This window comes from Canis lupus, chromosome 15 (assembly GCF_003254725.2).
Source record: "Canis lupus dingo isolate Sandy chromosome 15, ASM325472v2, whole genome shotgun sequence".
In the NCBI taxonomy this organism is placed as follows: Eukaryota; Metazoa; Chordata; class Mammalia; order Carnivora; family Canidae; genus Canis; species Canis lupus.
In genome coordinates, this window is record NC_064257.1 from 5382367 (window position 1) to 5404042 (window position 21676).

At 56.4% G+C, this 21676-nt stretch overlaps 1 protein-coding gene across 1 annotated transcript in view; it reads left to right on the plus strand.

The window, feature by feature from the left end:
• Positions 1-1456: 1456 nt before the first annotated feature.
• Positions 1457-21676, plus strand: part of GRIK3 (glutamate ionotropic receptor kainate type subunit 3) — a 222287-nt gene continuing 202067 nt past the window's right edge. The window contains exon 1 of the mRNA XM_025419889.3: positions 1457-1627. Coding sequence (XP_025275674.3) covers positions 1513-1627 — 115 coding nt within the window. The 5' untranslated portion in view covers positions 1457-1512. The remainder of the gene's footprint in view (positions 1628-21676) is intronic.

Here is a 21676-nt window from a genome sequence, read left to right on the forward strand (position 1 = left end):
AATAAATCCACACACAGCCTAGCCGCTGCCCGGTGACAGATCCGTTTATTTATCTACTGTATCGGGCGGGCACTTTGTCTCTGTCAAAAAGGTCATTAAACTCGCCTAACTGCGTAATTCCCAGCCTCCTGCTCCAGACTCGCTCCACAGCCCTTTCTTTCCCTCGACACCCAGCGCCACTTGAAAAAAAAAATTTATTATTGCTAATAAACAAGGTTTTTCCCCCCATTTTTTAACCCTTTCTAGCTTGCTCCCCTCCTCTCCCCCCCCCACCCCGTGGGTCTTGCTGCCTCCCACGGCAATGACATGACCATTGCCGGGTGTCTCTGCATCCTTCTCAGGAGGCAAGGGGAAGGGGGCTAGCGCCTCCTGCACGGTTGAGGGAACACGAGGATGGGAAGTACCAGGTGCATCTCAGATGCCCTCCGGACTTCAGGATTTGGCCTCGGAAACCGCGGGGGCTGCAGGGCGCTGGCAAGTGCCACCTTCCACCGCAGAGGGTCCGCGGGCCAGGCCCGCCCCTAGCAGACCCTGCAGCATCCCCAGCCCAGCGCGGCGGACACTTCTGTTTGAATTCGGTCTCCCCGGAGCCCAGCCCCAGCTCGGAGGGCGGGTTCGGTGCGGCCGCGGCCCCCGGGTGCGCTCCCGCCGCCGTCCAGCCTGCGCCCGCTGCGTGGGAGCGGGAAGGCGAGGCTCCGCAGACGGCGGGCTGCGCGTCCCTCCGCTCGGCGGGCGCGTCTCCTCCAGCTGGTCGGGCCGCCAGGCTGCCGCCGTCGCCCGCTCGCGGTGCCAGCTCTGTCGCTGCACGCCCGGCTCCGCGGCTCCGTGCCCTCGCAGTTGTAGGGACTGGCTGGGGGGCGGCGGGGCGGATGGGGACAGCTGGGAAGCAGGGGGGCGTCCTCGCTCTCCGGGCGTCCCCCTGAGAGCCGGGCCCGGGGTCCCCGTCCCCGCCACCCCCCGCCCCCTGCGCAGGTGTGAGCGCGCGAGTGTGCGCCTCGGGGCGTGAGTGTGAAGTGCGTGTGTGCGCGGGGGAGTGCGCGGAGGGAGCGCGGGCGGCGGGAGGCAGGGCGCGGGGAGGGGGCTGGGAGGGAGTGTGTGCGCGCGTGCAACTCCACTCCGGGGCTTTGTGCGAGCCCGGGCGGTAGCCTTGGCGGCGGCTGGAGGAGGAGCGGCCGGAGAGACGCGTGCAGCCCGCCCGCCAGCGCCCGGCAGCCGGGGCAGGTGGCAGCCCGCGCGGGAGCCGAGCCCGAGCGCAGTCCGAGCGGAGCCCGGGAGCCTCGCGCGCTCGCGGGCGGCCCGTGGGCGGCAGCCGGGCGGGGCGGGCGCCGGCGGGGCGGCCCCCCAGTAAGATGTGCGCGGCGCCGCGGGGCGCCCCCCACTCGCAGCGGCGCTCGGGAGCCGGGCAGCTGGGCCAGGCGGCGCCTCGGGGGCTGCTGCGCGCCCGCGCCTAGAGCTGCCGCCCCGGGGAGCCCGCCACGGCCGCGCCCCGGGCACGCTCGGCGGCGCCCAACGATGACCGCTCCCTGGCGGCGCCCCCGGAGTCTGGTTTGGGAATACTGGGCCGGGCTCCTCGTGTGCGCCTTCTGGATCCCGGACTCGCGCGGGATGCCCCACGTCATCCGGATCGGTAAGGGCTCCCCGGAGCCGGGGTCTCGCTGCGCCCGGGCGGCGGCGGGGATGGAGCTGGGTGGGGTGGGGGCGCCGAGGAACGCGATCCCAAGAGGGTTTATTCCTCCCCCCGACCTCTCTCCAGGCTGCCAGGGGCTGGGGGTGGGGGGCAGGTGACCACCGGGAGGTCGTTCTGGGGAGGACAAAGTTGCAAAGCCGGGGTCACGGGCCTCACTTAGTGGGGAGACGGCGGCGGGCGAGGGGCCCTTGGCGCGCTCGGGGGAGGCCAGAGCTGATGGAGAGCAGCGGAGCGTTCCAGTCCCGGCCCGGGCGCGGGCGCGGGCGCATCTCCCATCTCCCATCTCCCATCTCCCGGCGACTGCCAGCCTGCGCGGCCGCCCCGAGTTCTGGGACCCGGCTTCTCCGCGCCGCGGGAACCCTGGGGAAGGCGCCAACTTCTCTTCCCTCCTGGCTCCCCGCAGGCCCCTCTCCTGCGCCGGGGGCACCGCTCCAGCGGCCGGGACGCGGCGGCCGCTGCGCAGGATGGAGAGCGGGGGCTTTGGGTCTTCTCTCCCGGCGTGGAGGGGGAGGCCTGCGGCCCGGCGACCTGGGACCTGGGGCAGAGAAGGGGCAGCCCCAGGTGGGTCGGTCGGGGTGGGAGGGGGGAAGGGAGCGGGTTTTAAAGTTAGCCGAAATCCCTCCGCAGCTGGCGGCGGCTGGCGGGGCTGCGCGCAGGCTTTCTGAGGTTGGCATCCCCGCTCTCCAGCCGCCGCCGCCCGAGACTCTTACTCGGGGCTTTAACTTTGTTGTGGCCGCCCCAGGCGCCCTGCAGGCAGCGCTCCCGGCGATGCGGGGGGGCCCCCTCGGGGTGCAGGCCCGGCCTGGCCACGCGGGAGCCTCGGCCACGCAGGCCCCGCGCCCGCCTCCAGGCCGGAGACCTGGGCCGCCTGGGTTCGCGAGGCGCCGCCGCCAGCAGCCGGCACAAGGCAGCCAGAGCTCTGCTGAGCCGGAGCCACCGTCCTTCCTTGTGGCTCTTCTCCAGGCACCGACTGCTAGAGGGTGAGGGGGTGCTGGGAACCGAGGTCGGGTTTTCCTAGGAGGCGGTCAGGAATCTGGGGGTGGGGGGTCTGTCTCCGAGGCTCACTCTTGGATCCCACAATGTCTTGAACTATAAACAATCCGGATGGGGGTAGAGCGCAGCCCTTAGCGCTGTTGTCCACTCTGGGGTCTTTCAGTCCATTCCTGGGACCCCCAACGACTCACACCAGAAGACAGAGGAGTCCGGGAGTGAGGGGCTCTGGGGACATCCCCCACGGTCACGCTTAACCCTTTGCAGCCGGGGCTGCTCTTGGCAAGCCAGATACCTCTTCTATCTCCGCTCTTTTGCCTGCCCCAGTTCCCCAGTTTGGTCACCCATCCAGGGGCAGGCGGTCCCCTTAGTAGTGGGCCAGCACTTCTTTTATCTCCTCCTTCCTTCTTTCCTTGGTTTTTCAGGGGCCTACATGGTAGGGTGCCCTTGGGAGAAAGGAGGGGAGACCTAAAAGGTGCTATGTGCCCATCCCACGCATTGCAGGTTCCTCTTCCATGGTTCTTCCCCCTGCATGGGTGGGGGCGGCGGGGAGCTGGGTACACTCCTAGCCCAGCCTCAGGGATGGAGGTCTTTGGGGGCCCTGGAAATCAGGAGCAGATGAGGACAACCCCAGAAAGATGAGCGAAGGAGGGGCAGGATGATGTATCCTTACCTGCCCCCTCTTGCTATGGAATCGGCTTGCACTGGGGGCTCCTCACCGCTCTGAGGGGAAGCCCCAGCCTGCCTGCCCTTTCTTGGGTTCAGCTTGTAATAATGCAATTAAGGATGGCAAAGCCCTCCTCTCTTCTAATCTTCTTCGTATTAAGCCCCAGGATTAATTAGCGTGTCGGCCCAAGCCATTTATATCTGAGAGGCCTGCCCCATTTGATTCCCAGCCCGAGGACTGGGGTGCTGTGCGGATGCCAAACGTGACCGCCGGAGCTGTGCCAGCTTGGACGGAGGATGAGAAGGCTCTGAGGCCTCTGGGCTTCTCTGGAGCTTCCTGGGGAGCTGAACTTCCATCCTTCTGAGCCCAGGCTGGAGCCTTAGCTGGAGCCTTAGCTGGAGCCAGTGAACCACAGTGGACATCATGGGAGCGCGTGCACAAGTGCGCGCGTACACACACACACACACACAGAATCCTATGCCGAAACCCAGACACACCGCCTTGGCTGTGTCCGACACCATCTCCCTTTTCTGATCCACCCGTGGGTTTCCAGGGCTCTGACCGGGGCCGTGGGAATTGAGGTCCTGGAAATTGGGCTTCGGAGTGTGCTGGGTGTTTCTGGTTCCCGGGACGGGCTCCCGTTGTGCCTGGAGCCGAGTCCTATAGCAGCAGGCATCCCCAAGCACCAGCCTGGGAGAGGGTTTTCTTGCAGGTGTCTGAGGGGCTCTCTGGGCCAGAGAGCAGCGTACCCGCCCCTTTCTTTGTGCCTTTTTTTGGGGGCTGAAATTTCCTCTTAGACAAGGAGATGGATAGCTCAGCAGTGTGACAGAGTGTTCAAACAATCCATCTTGAATAGATGAATTGCATTGCTCTGTCTTTTTGTAATTGTGTCTATCAGAGGGAGAGGTCAAGGCATTGATTGCTTGGATGGTTTGCAAGTAACAAAGGAGAGTGAGGGAGAGAGCGAGGGAGAGAGAGTAATTGGATTGTAGTCTGCGGGAAAAAATGATCATTGATTATTTTATATGAATATGTGGAAGATGTATCTGCGTGTGATTATCAAGTGTTGCTCATTGAAGGTTTTCAAGGCATATTGTTCGGCGTTTTATTATTACTGTTATCATCGTTATTATTGTGGAGACAGATTCTGGTCTTAACTCATGGAAAGCCGTTTAATGCAGGGGTCCCCTCAGCCAGATGGGCTTCAGTGACCTCACGTGGACCTGGCTGCATGACCTAGAAGCTGAAATGCAGGGGCCCGAGGCCGGGAGCTAGGAAGCCTAGGTTTCCTGTTCCGTCATCTTCCCGCTTACTGAGCCATTTCGGTCAAATCACACTGTTGCCCCTTCTCCCAGTTTCCCCACCTGTGAACTGTTGGGTTGGCTGCGATGGTTTGGGATATTCCGTGGCTCCAGAGTACGTCCGAGTGCAGACTGGTGGGCACTGTGCTGTCCGTGTCATCATGGGTTTCACGGTTCCACGAGGCTCCCTCGTGCTACGAGGCCAGCTTGGAACTTGAAAAGGGAACCAGACAGTGGTGGCAGCAGCTGGGGAGCTCTAGTGGCTGGTGATGATCTCTAGCCAGCCAGGGGGAGGTTCGGAGCCAAATGACTGCAGAGACATAAAGCAGGTGTATGTGGTGGGGGTGGGGGTGGCAGGGAAGGGCTGGCTCCACTCGGGACTCTCAGAGCATCTACAGACAGAGCAGAACAGAGCAGATCAGAGGAGCCTCAAGGCCCCGAGCCTGGAATGGGGGGCCCAGCGGGCAAGCGCAGCAGTCCGTCCCTGGGGAATGAGAGCCCCTCCCCCAGAGTGCCCCAACCAGCCCCGGCTGTCCATCCCGATCTTTTGCCATCAGTTCACCCAAACGGTCCTAACATTCATCTCCCTAGTTTGGGAGCCGCATGTAAAACAATGAGGAATTTCTTACCGTGACTGGTGATGCGCTGAGACATTGCCGCCTAGTAGGAGCAGACAGGAGCTGAATGAAGATCAATAGGGATTTCCCCCCTGGAAGTAAATAGCTTCAGACAAGACCTGGGAGTGGCCCGAGGGGCCTTGGAAGGCATTAACTTGAGGAATTTCTGCCTCCACTTCCCAGCCCAGCCGCTCCTGTCAGTCTGGGCTTGCCTCCTCCTCAAGCTGGAGTTTAATTTCTACTTGATGCCTGCCTCGCACTGCGCTTAGCAGTCATTTGACATCAGGATGATCTGGGGTTTTTTAGAGGTGGTTTCTGCAGGGTGAGCCCGGCACTGTGTCCTGACTGGGCTCTTCCAAGGTCACTTGCATCCCCCTGTTGCTGGCGCGACAGCTGACTTCAAAAGTCCAGCCCGCTGTGCTATTTTGAAAGGGCTTTGAGGGGCAACCCTGCAGTCCCCCACCCCTTCGGGAATGCAAGGCTGCTTGGGTGCTTTGAGGATCCTTTCTGGGGCCCATGAGCCCCCTGAACCCCCGTATTCCCACAGCCACTCGGTGTCCCTAGGAAACGGAGCCCCCTCAGGGGTCAGGGGGAGGAAGCACAGATTCCCTTGTGGACATTAGAAGTCTCCCTCCTCCTCCGGGGGCGGGGGCATGAGGCCATCCACATACAGGGGAGGTGGCGGAGGCTGCTTAGGGTGCCCTTTTCGGAGGAGACTTGGTTGTGCTCAGCAGCTGGGTTTGCTTCTGATCTGCTGAGGCCCAGCTTCCTCCGTCCTGTTACAGACAGCTGCCCTGCCTCCTGTGGCTTCAGCCTGAGCCCCACCTTGTTTACCCTGGACCCCCAGAGGGACTGCAGAGAGGCGAGAGCCGGTGCTCCATTTGGCTGGGCAGCGGAGGCAGCAGCAGCGGAAGAGAGCCTGGAGCCCTCCAGGCCCTGCCCAGCAGCAAGGAGGACCGAAGTTCCAGGAGCAGGGTTCGTCCGCCTGATGCTGGTGTGATGGGGCTGGAGCACCGGATGGATGGATGGATGGATGGATGGATGGATGGATGGATGGAAGGAAGGATGGATGGGCCCGGGGCCTGGTGCAGACAGCATCCCGGGCTCCTTCACTGCAATAGCTCGTCTGCCAGATGCCGATTCCCCGACAGCAGCACCAGGGGGCAGTGTGCCTGTGTTGAGGCATCGGCGTCTCCTGCCTGGGACCCCACCTGGGGCTGGAGCGACGTCAGCATCACGCACAGCAACATGGACGCCACCAGGGCCGTCATTTAAGGAGCACTTAGCAGGTGCCAGGTACCCCGGGGCTCCAGACGCCCAACTAGCAATGCGGGTGAATAGTAAGTGCTCAATAAATGCAGCTGCCACATTCCCCCTCCCCCCCAAATCTTCTTCAGGCTTCGCCACCCCGTGGGCGTTATTTCCATTTCGCACAGAAGGAAAGTAAGCTTGGCAAAGTCACTTGGCCAGGATCACACGGCCAGTGTGGGAGATGCAGGATAGGAACCCCTGTCCGCCCGACTCCTGGTCCTGTGTGTTTGACTGTCCGTGTGGTTGGAAGGTGGGAAAGCACCGGTTTGCAGGGGTGCTGGGTGGAGCACCCCCACTGCATGGCTCCGGGGGGCTGTGTGTGGCCTCCTCGGGCTGGGCCCTGTCGGGCCTGGTGCTGGAGACGGCTGTGTGGGTTCCCCAACATTTAACCCTGCCAGTGCTAGTTTGCAGAGTCACACTGTCCGTGCTGATGGGCCGCGTGGCCGATGTGCTTCCTCTAGAGGAAAGGGTGCGTGGTCTTTCTCACCCCTCCCGCCAACACTCGTGCTTCCAATGACTACATCCCACCTTGTCCGGGCTTCTGGACTCTGACCAATGCTCCAGTTCAACCTGAGATAAAGGATGGACTTTCCCTTGGGGATGGCTAGTCCCCCCAATAAGAATCTCTCTGTTCTGGGGACTCCGGCCTCCACGTCCCCCTGGCAGCCACCAGGCTGTCCTCAAAGACCTCGATTCAGAGCCTTGAGGAAAAGGCCCCGTGTCTGTGTCTCCCCCTCATCTCCATCACCAGCCAGTGACCTGGCAAGAGCAGGTGGTTGGTGAATTGCTCTTCGATCTTCCTTTTCCCTCACCTCCCTTTCCCTCCCCAGTCCCATCCCCGCCCTCTTCCAACATCCTTTCCAGGCTAATAGGTTTTATGATCATCTTACTTTTAAGCAAGAGTCACATTCCGACCTTCTAAATAGAGCCTGTCCTGCCGGGAGTTGAGACCGGTGGACAGTAGGAGGGTAAGGCCCACTGACACCGGGCTCTGGAACGTGTGCTGTCCCACACATGCTGTGGGTCTGATGTGGGGGCCTGAGTGCCAGAGCTGCCCAGGCCACCCTTCCGCCAGGCCACCTCTATGAGAGCCGAGACAAATTCACATTTATGCCTCTTGTCCACCATGTTCCTTCTTCTGGGGGACGCAGGGAGACTGGGATGAGGGTGGCTGCTGGGCACGGAGCCGTTCTAGGAAGTGGGGGCAACTGCATCACTGGGAGCCCCTAGAGAGGTGACACATTTGGGACAAGCACAATCAGAGCGGTCACGTTATCTTCCGGGGCCTCGATTTCCCCATCTGTAAAATGGGGATGATACCTCCCAGCCTGCCTCCCAGAGTCAGAGGGCTGTGACATCTTTTCAGAAAAGCTTAAGCAGGGATCCCTGGGTGGCACAGCTGTTTGGCGCCTGCCTTTGGCCCAGGGCGCGATCCTGGAGACCTGGGATCGAATCCCACGTCGGGCTTCCAGTGCATGGAGCCTGCTTCTCCCTCTGCCTGTGTCTCTGCCTCTCTCTCTCTCTCTCTCTCTGTGTGTGTGACTATCATAAATAAATAAAAATTAAAAAAAAAAAAAGAAAAGCTTAAGCACCGTCCGAAGATCAGCATTTCCTCCCAGTGCTGTTCAGGGAGTCTGGCAGCAGCACGGGGCCGGGTTAGGGGGGAGGTGAGGGAGGTGGCTAGGGGGCCGAATGGAGACATCACTGTCTACGCTTCCTCAACTTTGTCCCCTGAGTGGCCTGGACGTGGGGCCGGGGCCAATGCCTGTGTTTGCTCCTGGAGTCACCTCCATCTTCTGCTTCTCTCTGTGTCCCAGAGACAAGACCCTATGCCAGAGTGGGAGTGAGGCACGGCCCGAGGGGTTGGGTTTGAGGACCACAGGTCATTCTGATTTTGTTTTCGTTAGCTCTTGGCCACATTTTATAGCATCAAGGCCCAGAGCAACTTGAACCCACCTTACCTTGTTTTATTTCCTTTGGAGTGATGTCCAGGGTTCCCACTGCCCACTGCCCTGAGCCTGGTGCTCCCCTTCCCCCAGACGTCACTGTCCCACGTCCCCACCCCTCGCTGTGCCTTGTTTACTCAGGCTGACTGACCTTGGCTCTGGTTATGCCCGTGGCTGTGCCGAGGGCTTTCTCTAGCGCCTGTGTGTCCTGTCTCCCCCGCCTGTGTGTCCTGCCTCCCCCATTGGACAAGGAGGTGACCCAGAGGGCGTAAGGGCACCTCCCCCGCCATCACTACCAAGAGGCAGAATGAGCTTTTGGGGCGTCAGATACTGTATTTCATTGGTTCTGAGATGGACTTTCCCCCTCTGCCCTCTCACATCTCTGAAATCGGTGTGTCTCCTGTATCATAACGGGGGTTACTTACGGGATTTTTTTTTCCTCTCTCGGCACCTCAAAATATCATGGCGTGTCTGGGGTTTGTTGAAATGTGGTGGATCTGAGTTAGATTGTGAGTCTGACTATGGCCGTGCCTTGGGACGCTGGGCAAGGTGCTTTACCCGGGAGCCTCCGTTTCCTCGTCTTTAAGATAGATACCTTACTGTCAAGCAGAACCATAATCGGATGTTTTTAACCTGCAAAAAATTTCATATGGCCGAGCCTTACTGATTCATCTTCCCAGAGTTAGTGTGGGTATTAAAGAAGATAAAGTCTATAAAGCTCTTCGCACAGTACCTGATGTTTAATAAATGTTGGGAGAGAAAGGATCCCCAAAGGTGGAGGCCATGTCTCTGCCATCAGGCTATGAGCTCTGAGGCTGTCTGCTTCTTATGTGCCCTCTGCCTTCTGCCAACCCTGGTGCTCAGCAGTCCGTGCAGCTCAATACGTGGCATTTACCCGTTGCCCACACACCCATGTCCCCCATACGGGAGACGGTAGGGTTACCTGTGACAGTTACCCACCACGTTAGGGAGGCAGAGGGGTGCCTTTTAGGATGCTTCTGTATGTTAGCTCCCAGACTCCTCCTGGCCTGCTATTTTTCACATACCTGCAACCTATGGCAAATATAGGTTCTTCCCTATATTTGCAACGTTTGGGTTGAAATGCATTTTGCATGTATTCGGGAGCCGAGAAGAGCGTGGTGGTGGGATGCTCTTTAGGAATTGATCCGGGGAGTCCTCCTCGGTCCTTCTTGGATGTAGAGTTCGATCTTGCGTCTTGGGCAGGCCACTGCAGCCCAGAGAGGGTCTGCGGCTGGAGGCTGGGCCCCCAGGGGATAGACACTGCTGGCTCTGCTGGGAGACATCAGGTAATGAGGCCACGGCAAGAGCCGGGGAGGAGAGAGTCCCCATGGTGATCATACAGATCGGAGATAATGAGATGGAGTGAGATCCGGGGGGAGTGGCAGCTCCGACTCCAAATCCTTTGGTGCCATGCTGAATGGTGGTTAAGGAAGGCAGGGGAAAAAAGGGAGCGAGAAGGAGCGAAGATTCTAGTTTGTGTGAAGAGGGTTCCAATCCATAGGAGACAATTAAGCCTTGCGCTGTTAAAGGGACTGATGCAGACAGGCTGCTGATGGAAGGGCGTTTATAGAGTTCTCAGAACAACTGCAGGGATGAGCTCTTTAAATATGGGAACGAGGGAGACTTGTGCAAAGCCTTCCTGCATCTGCTTTGCAGAACTGGAATACGCTATTCCAAAAAGCCTGCCCAATTGGGCGGAAAAGCAGGAGCGGGGAGCCAAGGACTTCCCAGGGCTCCGCGCATCGCATTTCCTGTCTGTGATGGAGAATCACAGACTCTAGGCTGAAAAGGACCCCAGGGGTCACTCTAGGCCTCTGGTTCTCTAACATCAGCATGCATCAAAATCACCTGGAGTGCTCCTTAAAATACAGACCACTGGGTCCCCCCCTGCAGAGCTTCTGATTCTGTAGGTTTCGGGCGAGGCCTGGGATTTTGCATTTTTTCACAGGTCCCCAGAGAATGCTGATGCTGCTCATCTGGGGACTACTCTGTGAAGACCACTGGTCTAGGTCACTGGAGGGACCTCCCCCCCTCCTTACAGGTGGATATCGGGTCTCTGATTGAATACCATCTGAGATAGGAAGCTCACTACTCTGGACCCTCTTTTGTGCTTTCCTGCAAATGTTTTGGCTTATTCCAACCTTTGTTGCATGTTTTCCGCTAAAATTTGCCTCCCCGAAGTTTTGGTGAAGGCCATAGAACCTGGAGGTTGAGAGCATAGGTTCTGAGATCCATGTGTCTGAGTTTAAACCCTCTTCCCTGCCGCAGACTCTAACACTTTGGGTAGGTCACTTAACTTCTTAGCCTTAGATTTCCTCACCTGTAAAATGGGAACAACAATAGCTTTGACCTCATGGGATCATTGTGAGGATTAATATGCCCTAGCATTGTGGATAATTCCACAGGCTCTGGAACCTGCTGGCCTGAGTTCGAAGCCTGCCTCCATCACTTCCCATCCATGGGATCTTGGGCAAATTAATGTCTCATAGTAATAGTACTGATAGTACCTGCCTCACAGGGTTGTTTGGAGGATTTGAATGACTGAATGCATATACAGTGTTTAGACCACAGCCGTGGGAAGCACTCAACAGATGGTATCTATTATGCTTACGTTGGATCACCATGCCCACTGATTCTGGTCTGGATTTGCTTCCTAGGGCAACCCTATGGAAGGAAACATAAAGGCATTTTTCCAAATTGAATTTCTCCAAGTTAAAGATGGTCAGTTCTTAAGAAAAAAAAAAAAGATGCTCCGCTCTTGCCCCATGGTGTTGAGAGCTAACCACCGCGCTGCCTGTGAGTTGCACCCAGTAAGCGCACCACTTCCTCGGACCTGGGCCTCCGTGTCTCCGTGTACAACCCAGATCACCGTCCCCACCCCCTCAGCAGCCATTCTGCTTTGCTGAGTTATGCTGAGCTGGTGGTCTCCGGGGATCACCCGGTCTTTTGCACAGGTATCGCTGCTGATCTATAACTTCTCTCATCTTCCCTTTGGCAGTTGATCTTTTGAGCCTAAAGGCAGGACCTGTCATTTATCTTCAGTAAATCCTATCACTGAACCTTCAGGTCTCACTCATTGTTTCTGGACCACCAAAGCCTGTTCAGGTCTCTCCATCCTCAGGAGGTAGAGGTGAATTTCCCTCTCTTCTTCCTCCAAGGGGTCTGTGGCGGAGAGGTTAATGGGGTATGGGCCTATACTACGAACAGAGCCCTGTTCTGGATCATGCAGCTTCCGCGGCTCCCTTTCTGTTATCTGGAATGCTCCCTGCCATCTGAGCCCGAGAGGAACCCGCCTTCCCTCCCTTCAGCTGTGTTGGCCATCAACACGTTGGACAGGGGATGACCAATGTCCAAGTCCGTTGGCTTAACTCAGAGATCTAGGATCCACTATGCTAAAGTTTAACCAACTTCAAAACCCCACTGGCTTCCTTAGGCTTTTAGGCCCTTTCTGACCTGTCCTGACTCTGTCCCTCCTTGCCTCACACACACTCTCTGCTCCACTGTGCTCAACATGCAAGTCCCCAGGAGGCACTGTGCCTTTCCTTCACATCCTGGGCCTCTGCTCTTGCTGTTCTTCCCCGACAACTTTGAGTCATCCTTCAGGTTTCAGCAAAGGTGTCTTTTCCTCCAAGAAGCTTTTCTTGACTCCTACTCACTTCTGTGGGTCCACACAGCACCCTGTACTTCCTTTGCCATAGCACTGACAATACAAGCAGTGGCCCCAGATGGCTTATTTTTACCGCTTTATCCGGTGTGTCTAGCACAGTGCATGGCACCTAGTAACTAATAACTACTTGTTGAATAAATGAATGCATTGATAAATACAGTCACTTGTTTTTTTTTTGTTTTTTTTTTCAGTCACTTGTTTTTTAAAGATTTTTATTTATTTATTCATGAGAGACAGAGAGAGAGGCAGAAACACAGGCAGAGGGAGAAGCAGGCTCCATGCAGGGAGCCCGATGCAGGACTCGATCCCAGGTCTCCAGGATCAGGCCCTGGGCTGAAGGCAGAAGCTCAACCGCTGAGCCACCCAGGGGCCCCAAATACAGTCATTTGAATAAAAGTCCACCTACCTGCCCTGTTATTCAACTCAACACTTCTTCCTTCTGGTCAACAGGACTTTGCGAAAGACATTGTGCGATTCTTCTATGAAGTCAAAGTTTTAGTGGAGTCGTGGGTGTTCTGACACAGACTCTGTCCATGTAGGTAGCTTGGACAGAGCTGGAATATTTAGAGGAGTGAGTCCTTCTTTTCACAGGCCTAGATTGGTCTTCACATCCTTGGTCTGGTTCGTCTCATGATGAGTCTCCTCTCGAGGGAGCCACGAGCTGTCTACTTCAAGAAGAAACTGAAGAAAGGCTCATGACCTCACCTGCCTCTCCTCCCCACTGGCCCCTCAGCATCTCTGATGCTCCCTCTGGGAGCTGAACCAGGAAAGAGAGCTTCTGTGATTCATCCTTAATAGGCAGGCCGCTCAGGACAGCTGGCAGGCAGGGCTGTTGCTGTGCTGTGTGCGCTGCGGCCAGCCAGCGGTCCGGCCCCTCCGTTTTCCGTCTTCACCACATCACCTACTCCTACTAGGATGCATAGACAACAGGTCTCCATGCAAGCATTGTGTAAAGCAGAGGTGTTGACAGCTAAACTGGAGGTTCAGGCTGTATAGACCATCAGCCTGGGCCTGTTAGCCCCGGGGATGCATGCATCGTCTGGGTTCTGGGGAGTGTGAATGCTTACGCGTGGATGTGCTTGTGTACTTAAAAGAAATGACCACTTGGAGGTTTGCTTCTCTAGCACATGCTTCCCAGGGTGGCTCAACAGCCATTCTTTATTCCAAGCCTGACAAATGACTGTAGTGACTTTCCTTTGGACCAGTGGGGAGCCAAAGACTTAAGTTGGGGGTCCCAGTACCTGGCTGACTGGGCTGATGGGTCTGTCGTATTTATGTATCTGAGAGTGAGTCCCAGACAGGCTGGTAGTGGAGCCTGGGCTTCCCCTCTAGCACATGACAGAACCCGGCTCTCCCCTGAGGCCATGCCCTCCCCTTTCTTGCTTCCTTCCCCGAGGAAGCAGATGACACATTATGAGCAGAAAGAGCCTGTTGCCTACATGGCCATTTTTCCTGCCCAGTTTAATAGAGGTGACAGCCGTCTATTTTACTTGTCTCGTAACATCGAATCAGTAAATAAAATATGGGTGAACTGTCAGGTTTAGCTGAATTATGGCCAGTCCATGGGGATGGAGGGCTGGGGGAGAGCTGAGCAAGAGAGATTGAATCCCTTGCCTGTTGCAAGAGAAGCCGAGCCTTGTGTCCTTCTCTGGCTCCAGGAAGTCTTTCGGTGCTGACGAAGGCCAGGCAAGGTCATCCCATTTGGGACTTCGTGGAAGAACCAGAACACAAGTAGGACGCCCCTCCCTAAATGTTGAAGCTACAAGAGTACAGTATCTGTCCTTACTTCTTCCTTTCACAGATTGGGACATTGAGGACCAAAAGGGGAACGTGCTTTGTGCCCCATCCATTGGTGAGCCATGGGAAAATCAGATGCAAACGTGGGTCTCTGACCCCCCAGTCTATTAAGAAAACTCCATCCCCGTTCCTATCTCTCTCTCTCTCTCACACACACACACATACACACAGTGGAAGCTTTACATTTGCGGTCTTGAGATAGACTACATTTTTCCAAGGTGGAAAAGCAGACCTATAAAACATTTTTTCCACATTGAAGGAGAAATACCAAACCAGATTCAGGTGTGTTTAGAAAGGTAGATAATTGGTACCCACTACACAGTTCCCCCAAGAGGCCCGGAGATTAAGGTTTACGCCAGCCTCCGTGTTCAGCACCACAGAGTGCAGTCGGGCCCTGGGGTCCTGAGTGGGCGCCACCTGCCCGCAGACTCTTCTAGCAGGAGTGACGTGGCTGTTGCAAGGTCTTGCTAAACAGGCATTCTTTTCCCGAATTCTATTCCTCTAGGACTGTGGTGTTCACAAACCAGGCTGAGGTGTTGAGCAGGCCCACGGTACCTAGTAAGAACGATTGTTTGTGGTCATTCAAATCGAGAAATTCACAGTAGAGGAAAATGAAGAGCAGAGAGAGAATTTTCTCCTACACCTGCCCGCCCCCCCTGCCCCACGTAAATTGTTCCTAAGCCTCTGCTGCCTTGTACAGCTTGTCTGCTAGGGAGCAGTCGCAGATGACAAAACGAGTGAACATTCTATTGTCAAATATCACACCTGATACCAAGCATCTTTGCTCAGCTTGTCAGCATCATCTTTCACATTGCATTTGGTAAGTAGGCTTGTGCTAGGTATTTTTATCCTGCTAAATGTGATTTCTTAAAAGTATTTTGTGTGTTATTATTTCCTGAGTTGTGGAACCCTGCATACCTATAATAGAGCTGTATTTTCTGCTCGTAAATAAAATTACTCCTCGTTCAGGTGATGGGAATTAAATGTGTCACAGCTTCGTGGTTTTCCCCAAAGAACCCCAGCAGTACCAGGTGCTCCACCACCTGGATGCGTCTGAAACGCCTTGAGCTTAGGCTGGGTACTGACAAAGGTCTCTCCTAGACAGGAAAGTCACTCAGCGAGTGGCCTCAGCATGCCTCAAGAAAGGGGGACCTTTTGTCCGTCACTGAGGTGCTGGGGGTCAGCTGGAACACCTGGCTTAGAAGCCAAAGGCCGCAGGAGTCTGAGAGCATTTGAAGGATGGAGTCAGAGGAGATGGCTCGTGCCTCTGAACAAGGAGCGATGTCTGAGTAAACGGGCCCTGAGGATGTAGGAAGCAAGGTGACACCTTGCAGTCACACGGCAGAGATCCGGGTCGGGCGGAGGGGAAGTGGGTTCTAGTGTCTACGGGGCAGGGCTGCTTCAGGGCCCTGGCTTGAGAGATCGACAGGGGATGGTTTTGTGGGTTTTTTTTTTTGTTTTTTTTTTGTTTTGTTTTTGCTTCTCCTGCTTGGATTCACAGAATCAGAGAAATCTGCGTTGGAAATGTGGCTATTTTTATGCTGTTTGTAATTTAGTGTTTATTTCCTGCTGTTTTCACGTGGACTCTGGGCTGACTCATTGATTCACCCAATATTTATGGAGCGCCCCCTCTGTGTGCTGCGGAGTGCCACCGGGAAGGGGGTGGTTGAGGGTCTGGGGGCGTGGAGCCGCCTCCCTGGACCTGGTGGTGATTCAGTGGCCTCCTGCTAGGTCCGTGTGGGGCGACCTTCCATGACAGCCCTGGTTCCTTGCCCATGTAGGTACCTGCAGTTCAGACCAGAGCCCCGTGCTGGGATCTTCCTCGCCCTTCCTGGGTGCTGGGGAGGAGCTCTGAGGCTCAGAGAGGAGGGGCCACGAGGTAAGAATCACACAGCAGAGCCCGCTGGGGAGCCAGGTGTGCTCCCTCTTGCCTTGCTCCTTCTAAAGCATGTGGTCACTTCCATTGTTCTGGGGGTTTCCTCACTCCTGAGCTGTCACGCCCCATCATCGACCTCTCACCCCCACCCCATCCCACTGGGCTCATTTTGGCCAATTCTCTGTCTCTTGTCAGAATGGAACCTTAACTTCTCTAGATGGGGCAGGTGAGTGTGTCTGCAGGGAGGAGAAGCGGGGCTCGGGGTTAGCATCCGACTTTTGTCTCCAAAGAAATGGTTCTGTCTCCTTTGATGGGAAAGCTTTTCTTTCTGGCTGATTGAGATTCTTTCTGCTGCAATGTAAATCCATCTCATCCATGACATGACATGGCCATATGTGGGGTTTGGGAAGGAACATCTCGACTGGGAGCCAGTAGCTTCAGGGACTGCTTTTTCTTAGGGCCGTAGCAAAGAAGCTCTCCAGCAATTAAGCTGAGATGGCTACACTTGCCCTCACATGGGCTTGGGCAGATTTATAATATTTTCTTTTTTTAAAAATTGGGATTTTTTTTCATGGAGACAGTGATTTATGGAATAATCAATTTCTTTATCTACCTAATACATTGGAGTGATCCGTCAGCATGGGCAGCCATCTCCCCCAGAGGCTGGGGAGGGCCGGCAGCCTTTGAGCCTGACTCACCCGGCAAAAGGTGGCTTTTGCTGTGAACTACTTTGATCCCAGAGTCTGGATCTGAGGCCTGCAGGGAGGAAGGTCTGGAGCTCCTGCATCCCCACTCTTTGAGCACAGATGCTAGCAGCGTCGGCCCCACCTGGAGAGGAATAAGGTCTAGCCCTTGCCGGCCCCATAGTGCTGGGATGGAGACCGAGAGGGAGGTGAAAACCTAAAGCTTGGTGATGGGGAGGCGAAGGCTGTCATCTCTCAGTCTCCGAAGGCTGTTGTGTAGAGGGGTGAGCAAACCTGGTCTTAGAAGTCCCAGCAGAGAGCACTGGGGCCAGTGGGATGATGGTCCAAGGAGACAGAATCTGGTTCAACACCAGCTGTCTCATATTCAGTGCTATCTGAAGATGAAGTAAGCCACCTGAGGAGTAGTAAGCTTCATGTTATAGGAGGTAATCAAGAACAGATTGGCCAGGGATGTTCCCGAGGGGCTCTGGGTGAAATTCCAGGCATCCCCAGCTGTGCAGCTAGAGAGGCTATAAGAACCCAGGCTTTCTAAGTGGCCCTAGAGGAACGTGCCTTCTCTGTCAACTCGGAGCTCAGAGCGGTGGTCGTGAGCCACGGTGTTAAGGTCAGTCTCTCTCTGTCTTGCATATGCCTCCCGCGGCAGTTCATCCGTTGGCAACGCCCAGGGGTCCGGAAGGAGACTGGTGGCTGCAGCCAGCCCTAGGCAGGACCTGTCAACGTTTCTGAGCAGGATAAGGCTGGATGCCCTGGCGCCTGTGGCCGTGTCGTTTGCACACCTCTCTGTGGCAGGTGCGATGACCTTCTTTTGCAGATGTAGGAATGGCTGTCTGTACGGGAGATGGATGGTCCAAGGTCACGCAGCTGGACGGGGCGGGACTCAGTCTGGTTCACACGGGCACACAAGAGGTTGTTTGCCAAGCGAGCCTTCATTGAACACATGCCATGTGCTGGGCTCTGGAAGCATAAGGGTGAGGAAGACAGACGTGCTCCTTGCCCTCGTGGAGCTTGCAGTCTGGCAGGAGAGACGGACACCAGACATCACTCCAAGGTCAGGGTGTGTTACAGACGGGCTGCGTGGGCTGCCTGCGGGCCCTTCAGGGAAGGCTTCCCTGAGTCTGTGACCTTCGGGCTGAGGCCGAGGGAGGACCAAGGTGCAGCGAGGTCAGGGGATGCGCACGAGTGGGGCATGTGTCCCAGCTCGAGGACGTAGCACGTGTAGATGCCCAAGGGGCAAACCGTTGCGTGAAGTGGAACCATGTGAAACCCCCGGCTTTGTAGGTCGGACGCGGCCAAATGTCTGCAATCTCATGTGTTTCAGACTTGTACGTAAAAAAACAAAAAGCAAACCTCAAGGAGGTCCGGTGTGAATAGGGGGAAGACGAGGGGAGGTGGAAAAGTAGGGCCTGGGGAGTGGGCCTCGTGTGAGGCTCTGTAAGCCAAGGCGAGGGGGCTGGGCCGTACCCCAAGGGCACTGGGGAGCCCTTGAGGACTGTAGGAAGGGAGCAACATAACCAGATCTGTACCTTTGGGAAGGCATCCTGGTGGCTGCCAGTAACGACTACATGGGGGTGAAGGTGGAAGCTGGAAGGCCACCAGGAAGCTGTTTAAGGAGTCCAGGGACATGCGTGGGCGCATGGAAGGCTGCTTAGAGACCCGCAGGCTGCCGTGTGGAGGCGAGGACCCTCCCCAGAGCCACGCGCCCGTCTTCTGAGCCCGCCTTCAACGTTGTCCGGGAAGCTCACTGGGCCTCCAGCCCCATGGCCTGTTCCCCAGTTTGCCCAGAGGACCCTGGGTGTGTCCATCTCCTGGTGCCCAGGGTGATGAGGACTCCCCGGGGTGGTGGGCAGCTCCCGGTGTCCCCCCTGCCCCCACCCTGCAGGCGGACAGGCCTTAGACGCCTGGTCACCTGGCCTGGCCTGCAAGTCCTAGGCCTTTCTGACAGCCTGGCCGGAAGGCTCGGGAAGGGGACCCTGTCTGTCTCTGCTCTTCCCTCGGAAGTCTAGGAGGGGCCAGGACCTTCTCCGTGGCTGAGGATGGAAGCCTCCTTCTCCTTGGCAGGTGGGAGGGGGGAGGTCCCAGGCCACGGGACAGGGGCAGGGGTCCCCCACACCTGGGCCGGGAGCCCTGCATGGCACCGGCTGCGGGCGCTGTGCTTCCCTTTTGGTCTCCGTCCCCAGCCCCAGTCTCTGTCCCCAGCCCCGGTGCTGATGTGCAGCTACTGCGCTCCCCGGCAGGAGAAGGATGATCTCTTACCGGCTTGCGACGTGCCAGATGCTGCGCTAAGCATCTTCTTGACAGTCGTTCATGGAAGACAGGGAGTCTAGGAGGTAGGGACTGTGTCCGCACTTGAGCGACGAGGAAACAGAACCTGGCCCGATGCACACGGCGGAGAAGGCATCCCGAGGTGTTCGTCGGTGCCATCACTGTCCTCCATCACCGTGGTGGCTGCTGAGACCTGTGGCTGTGCCTGGCACAAAGTGGGTGCTTGGGGAGTGCTCGTTGAATCTTGCTTATTATCCAAATTTGGGCAGAAAATGGGGTGAGCGGTCTGGGTCAGGAAAGGGAAAAAGCTTGGGAAAGGGGTCTTCACAGCTGCCTGGATCCCCGAGGATCTCTTGCTCCCACTCCCGCCGCTGGCCAGGTGTGTCCCAGCCTGGCCCCTCCCTCGTCTCCCACTCCTCACCCGTCCCCATTCTTCTAGCGACGGCACCTGGGTTTTTTGGTGCTGTTTCCTGGCAGCTGCAAGCCTCCAGTGCCCCCCATCTCGGGGTGGGGGGTGGCCTGGAAGACGCCCCCGCCTTCAAGGCTCCCCTTTGGGGCGGGCGCTGCCCCGGTCCTGCAGATGCCTCCCCCAGCCAGTCCCGCTGGGCTCCGCATCAACCTCTTCTCACTCGGAACCACTGTCAGCTCAAGGCAGGCGGGGCTGTTTGTGACTCTGTGCACCTGCATTCTCTGCGTCTTCCCCCCTCGGTGCCCGCCCCTCCGGCCTCCTGCTCGATTTCTTCTTTCTCATACTCCATCTTCTGGCGTGGGCTCACCTCCTCCGGGAAGCCTCCCCTGGATGCCCCCAGGCAGTGGCACGACCTTCCCTGGGCCTCCCCGAGCCTTGCTCCAGCCCCCTTTTTACAGCACTTCTTATGGGGGCGGAAATGATCTCCTTCTCCTTTATCCCCCTGGTGACCCCAGAGCCCACGTTGAAGCTTGTGGACCTCTTGTGTTTGCTTCCGACTGTTTTTTTTTTTTAAATTATTCCATACCAGTTTATTGTAGGTATTGTGTTTCAAAAAAATTTATAACATAAACAACTCCTCATGTCATAAAATAACTTGGTACAATTTTTAATAAAACTTTTGAGAATTTAACATCTCATCAAAATACAATAAAATATGGTTTTAAAATAGGATTAACCCTTTCTGCTTTTCTTTTACTTGAGGGCATATAAACCAAAAATACCCAAGCTACTGCTGCACATTTGAACTTTAACAAAGCACATTTGGTTTATTTAAATGTAACGCAACCATCCTAAATTAGTACATAGTTTGTTTTCCTTCCTGTGTGGTTCTTTGTAATTTTTGTTCCTTTTGACTTGTATTTGTTTCAACCTAACTTCCTTCTTCATTTTCACCTCTTTCCATCTGCAAAGAGAGGCAGAGACACAGGCAGAGGGAGAAGCAGGGTCCCTGCGGGGAGCCCAACATGGGACTCGATCCCAGGATCCTGGGATCACACCCTAGGCCAAAGGCAGACACCCAACTGCTGAGCCATCCAAGCTTCCCAAGTTGTATTAGTTTTTTTATTTGAATTAATTAATTAATTTGTTTATTTATTTTGTATTGGTTTTTTTAAATTGACTCAGCCCACATTCCAAGATCGGGATGCTTTATATAAAATGTTGGGTTTCTGGCTTCCTTTGCCACCTTCCCACTTGCCGCAGCCCTTCTAGTGCATTCCACGAGACGGGGCCGTTGGCCACCATGCCCGCGCTCTTTGTGCAGCGGCGTCAGGAGGGAAAGGTGAAACATCTGGTGCAGCTGCGTTTCTACCGTCCTACATGCTGAAGATGCGGGGTGAGAGGGCCGTTCATTTCCAAAGTCCGTGTGTCACGGTCCTGCTTCCTGTAGGGCTCCTTGGGGACCCTGCAGGCGCTGGGTCCCTGATCCCCATGTGGACCAGGGGTTCCCCAAAGGCAAGGACCTTATCCCAGTCCTCTTTATCCTGATGCCAAGAGCAGGTGTTCCCTGGGCCTTTTTCCTCATCTCATTGAACCCTTACAATGTCCCTAAGGTGGATGTAGTTCTTCTGTCTTTCCAGGGGAGGGATCTGAGCCCTCGAAAGGAGAAGGACCCCCTTCAGGAAGGGGGGGGTTGGCGGGTTTGAGCCGGTCTGCCCCACTCCAGCCTGATTCCCCTGCGTATTCCCTGCAGCTGCACCGAATGAGGCCCCAGTAGACGAGTACCTGACAACCCAAACTGAATCCGAGAGTCATGGAGGGGATGGGGTCCTGGATGTGCCCTCCCAGCAGTGGATGGGCAGTGAGTGGCATGTTCGGGTGCTCCTGGCTCTCCCTCCTTTGGGCACCTGGAGGCCTCTGAGTGGGGCTGTGTATCTCGAGGGCAGCATTACCCAGAGTTAAGTTAACGTGGTGCAGGCAGGAAATCTGCGGTAGTCCCTTCGCTTGACCGTGTCTTTCAGGCCCCGGGACACGGTGGGGGCACCAGAGCTCTGTGGGCACATTTTAACAACATCTGTCCTTGTCTGCTCCCGTGGCTGGGGGCCCATCATGCCGACACAGGCCCAGCAACCTGTCAGGCCTGGATGGATACTAGGCCACGCAGATGCACGGCCTTCCCACCCGCCTCCAGGCTCTGAGCAGGGACGCTGAGTAGGAGGCCCCTGCACAGCCTGTATTTGTGCTTGGCCAGGGTAGGGGAAAGTGGGGAGAGGCTGTGCCCACCCCCGGCAGCACTGGGATGCTGGGCACCCGGGCCTTGACCAGGTGACGGCTGAGGGGCACCTACAAGGACAGTGCAGGTTGTCTGGTGTCAGGGGTTGGGAGGTGGTGCAGGGGGAAGATCTAGCAGAGAATGAAGCG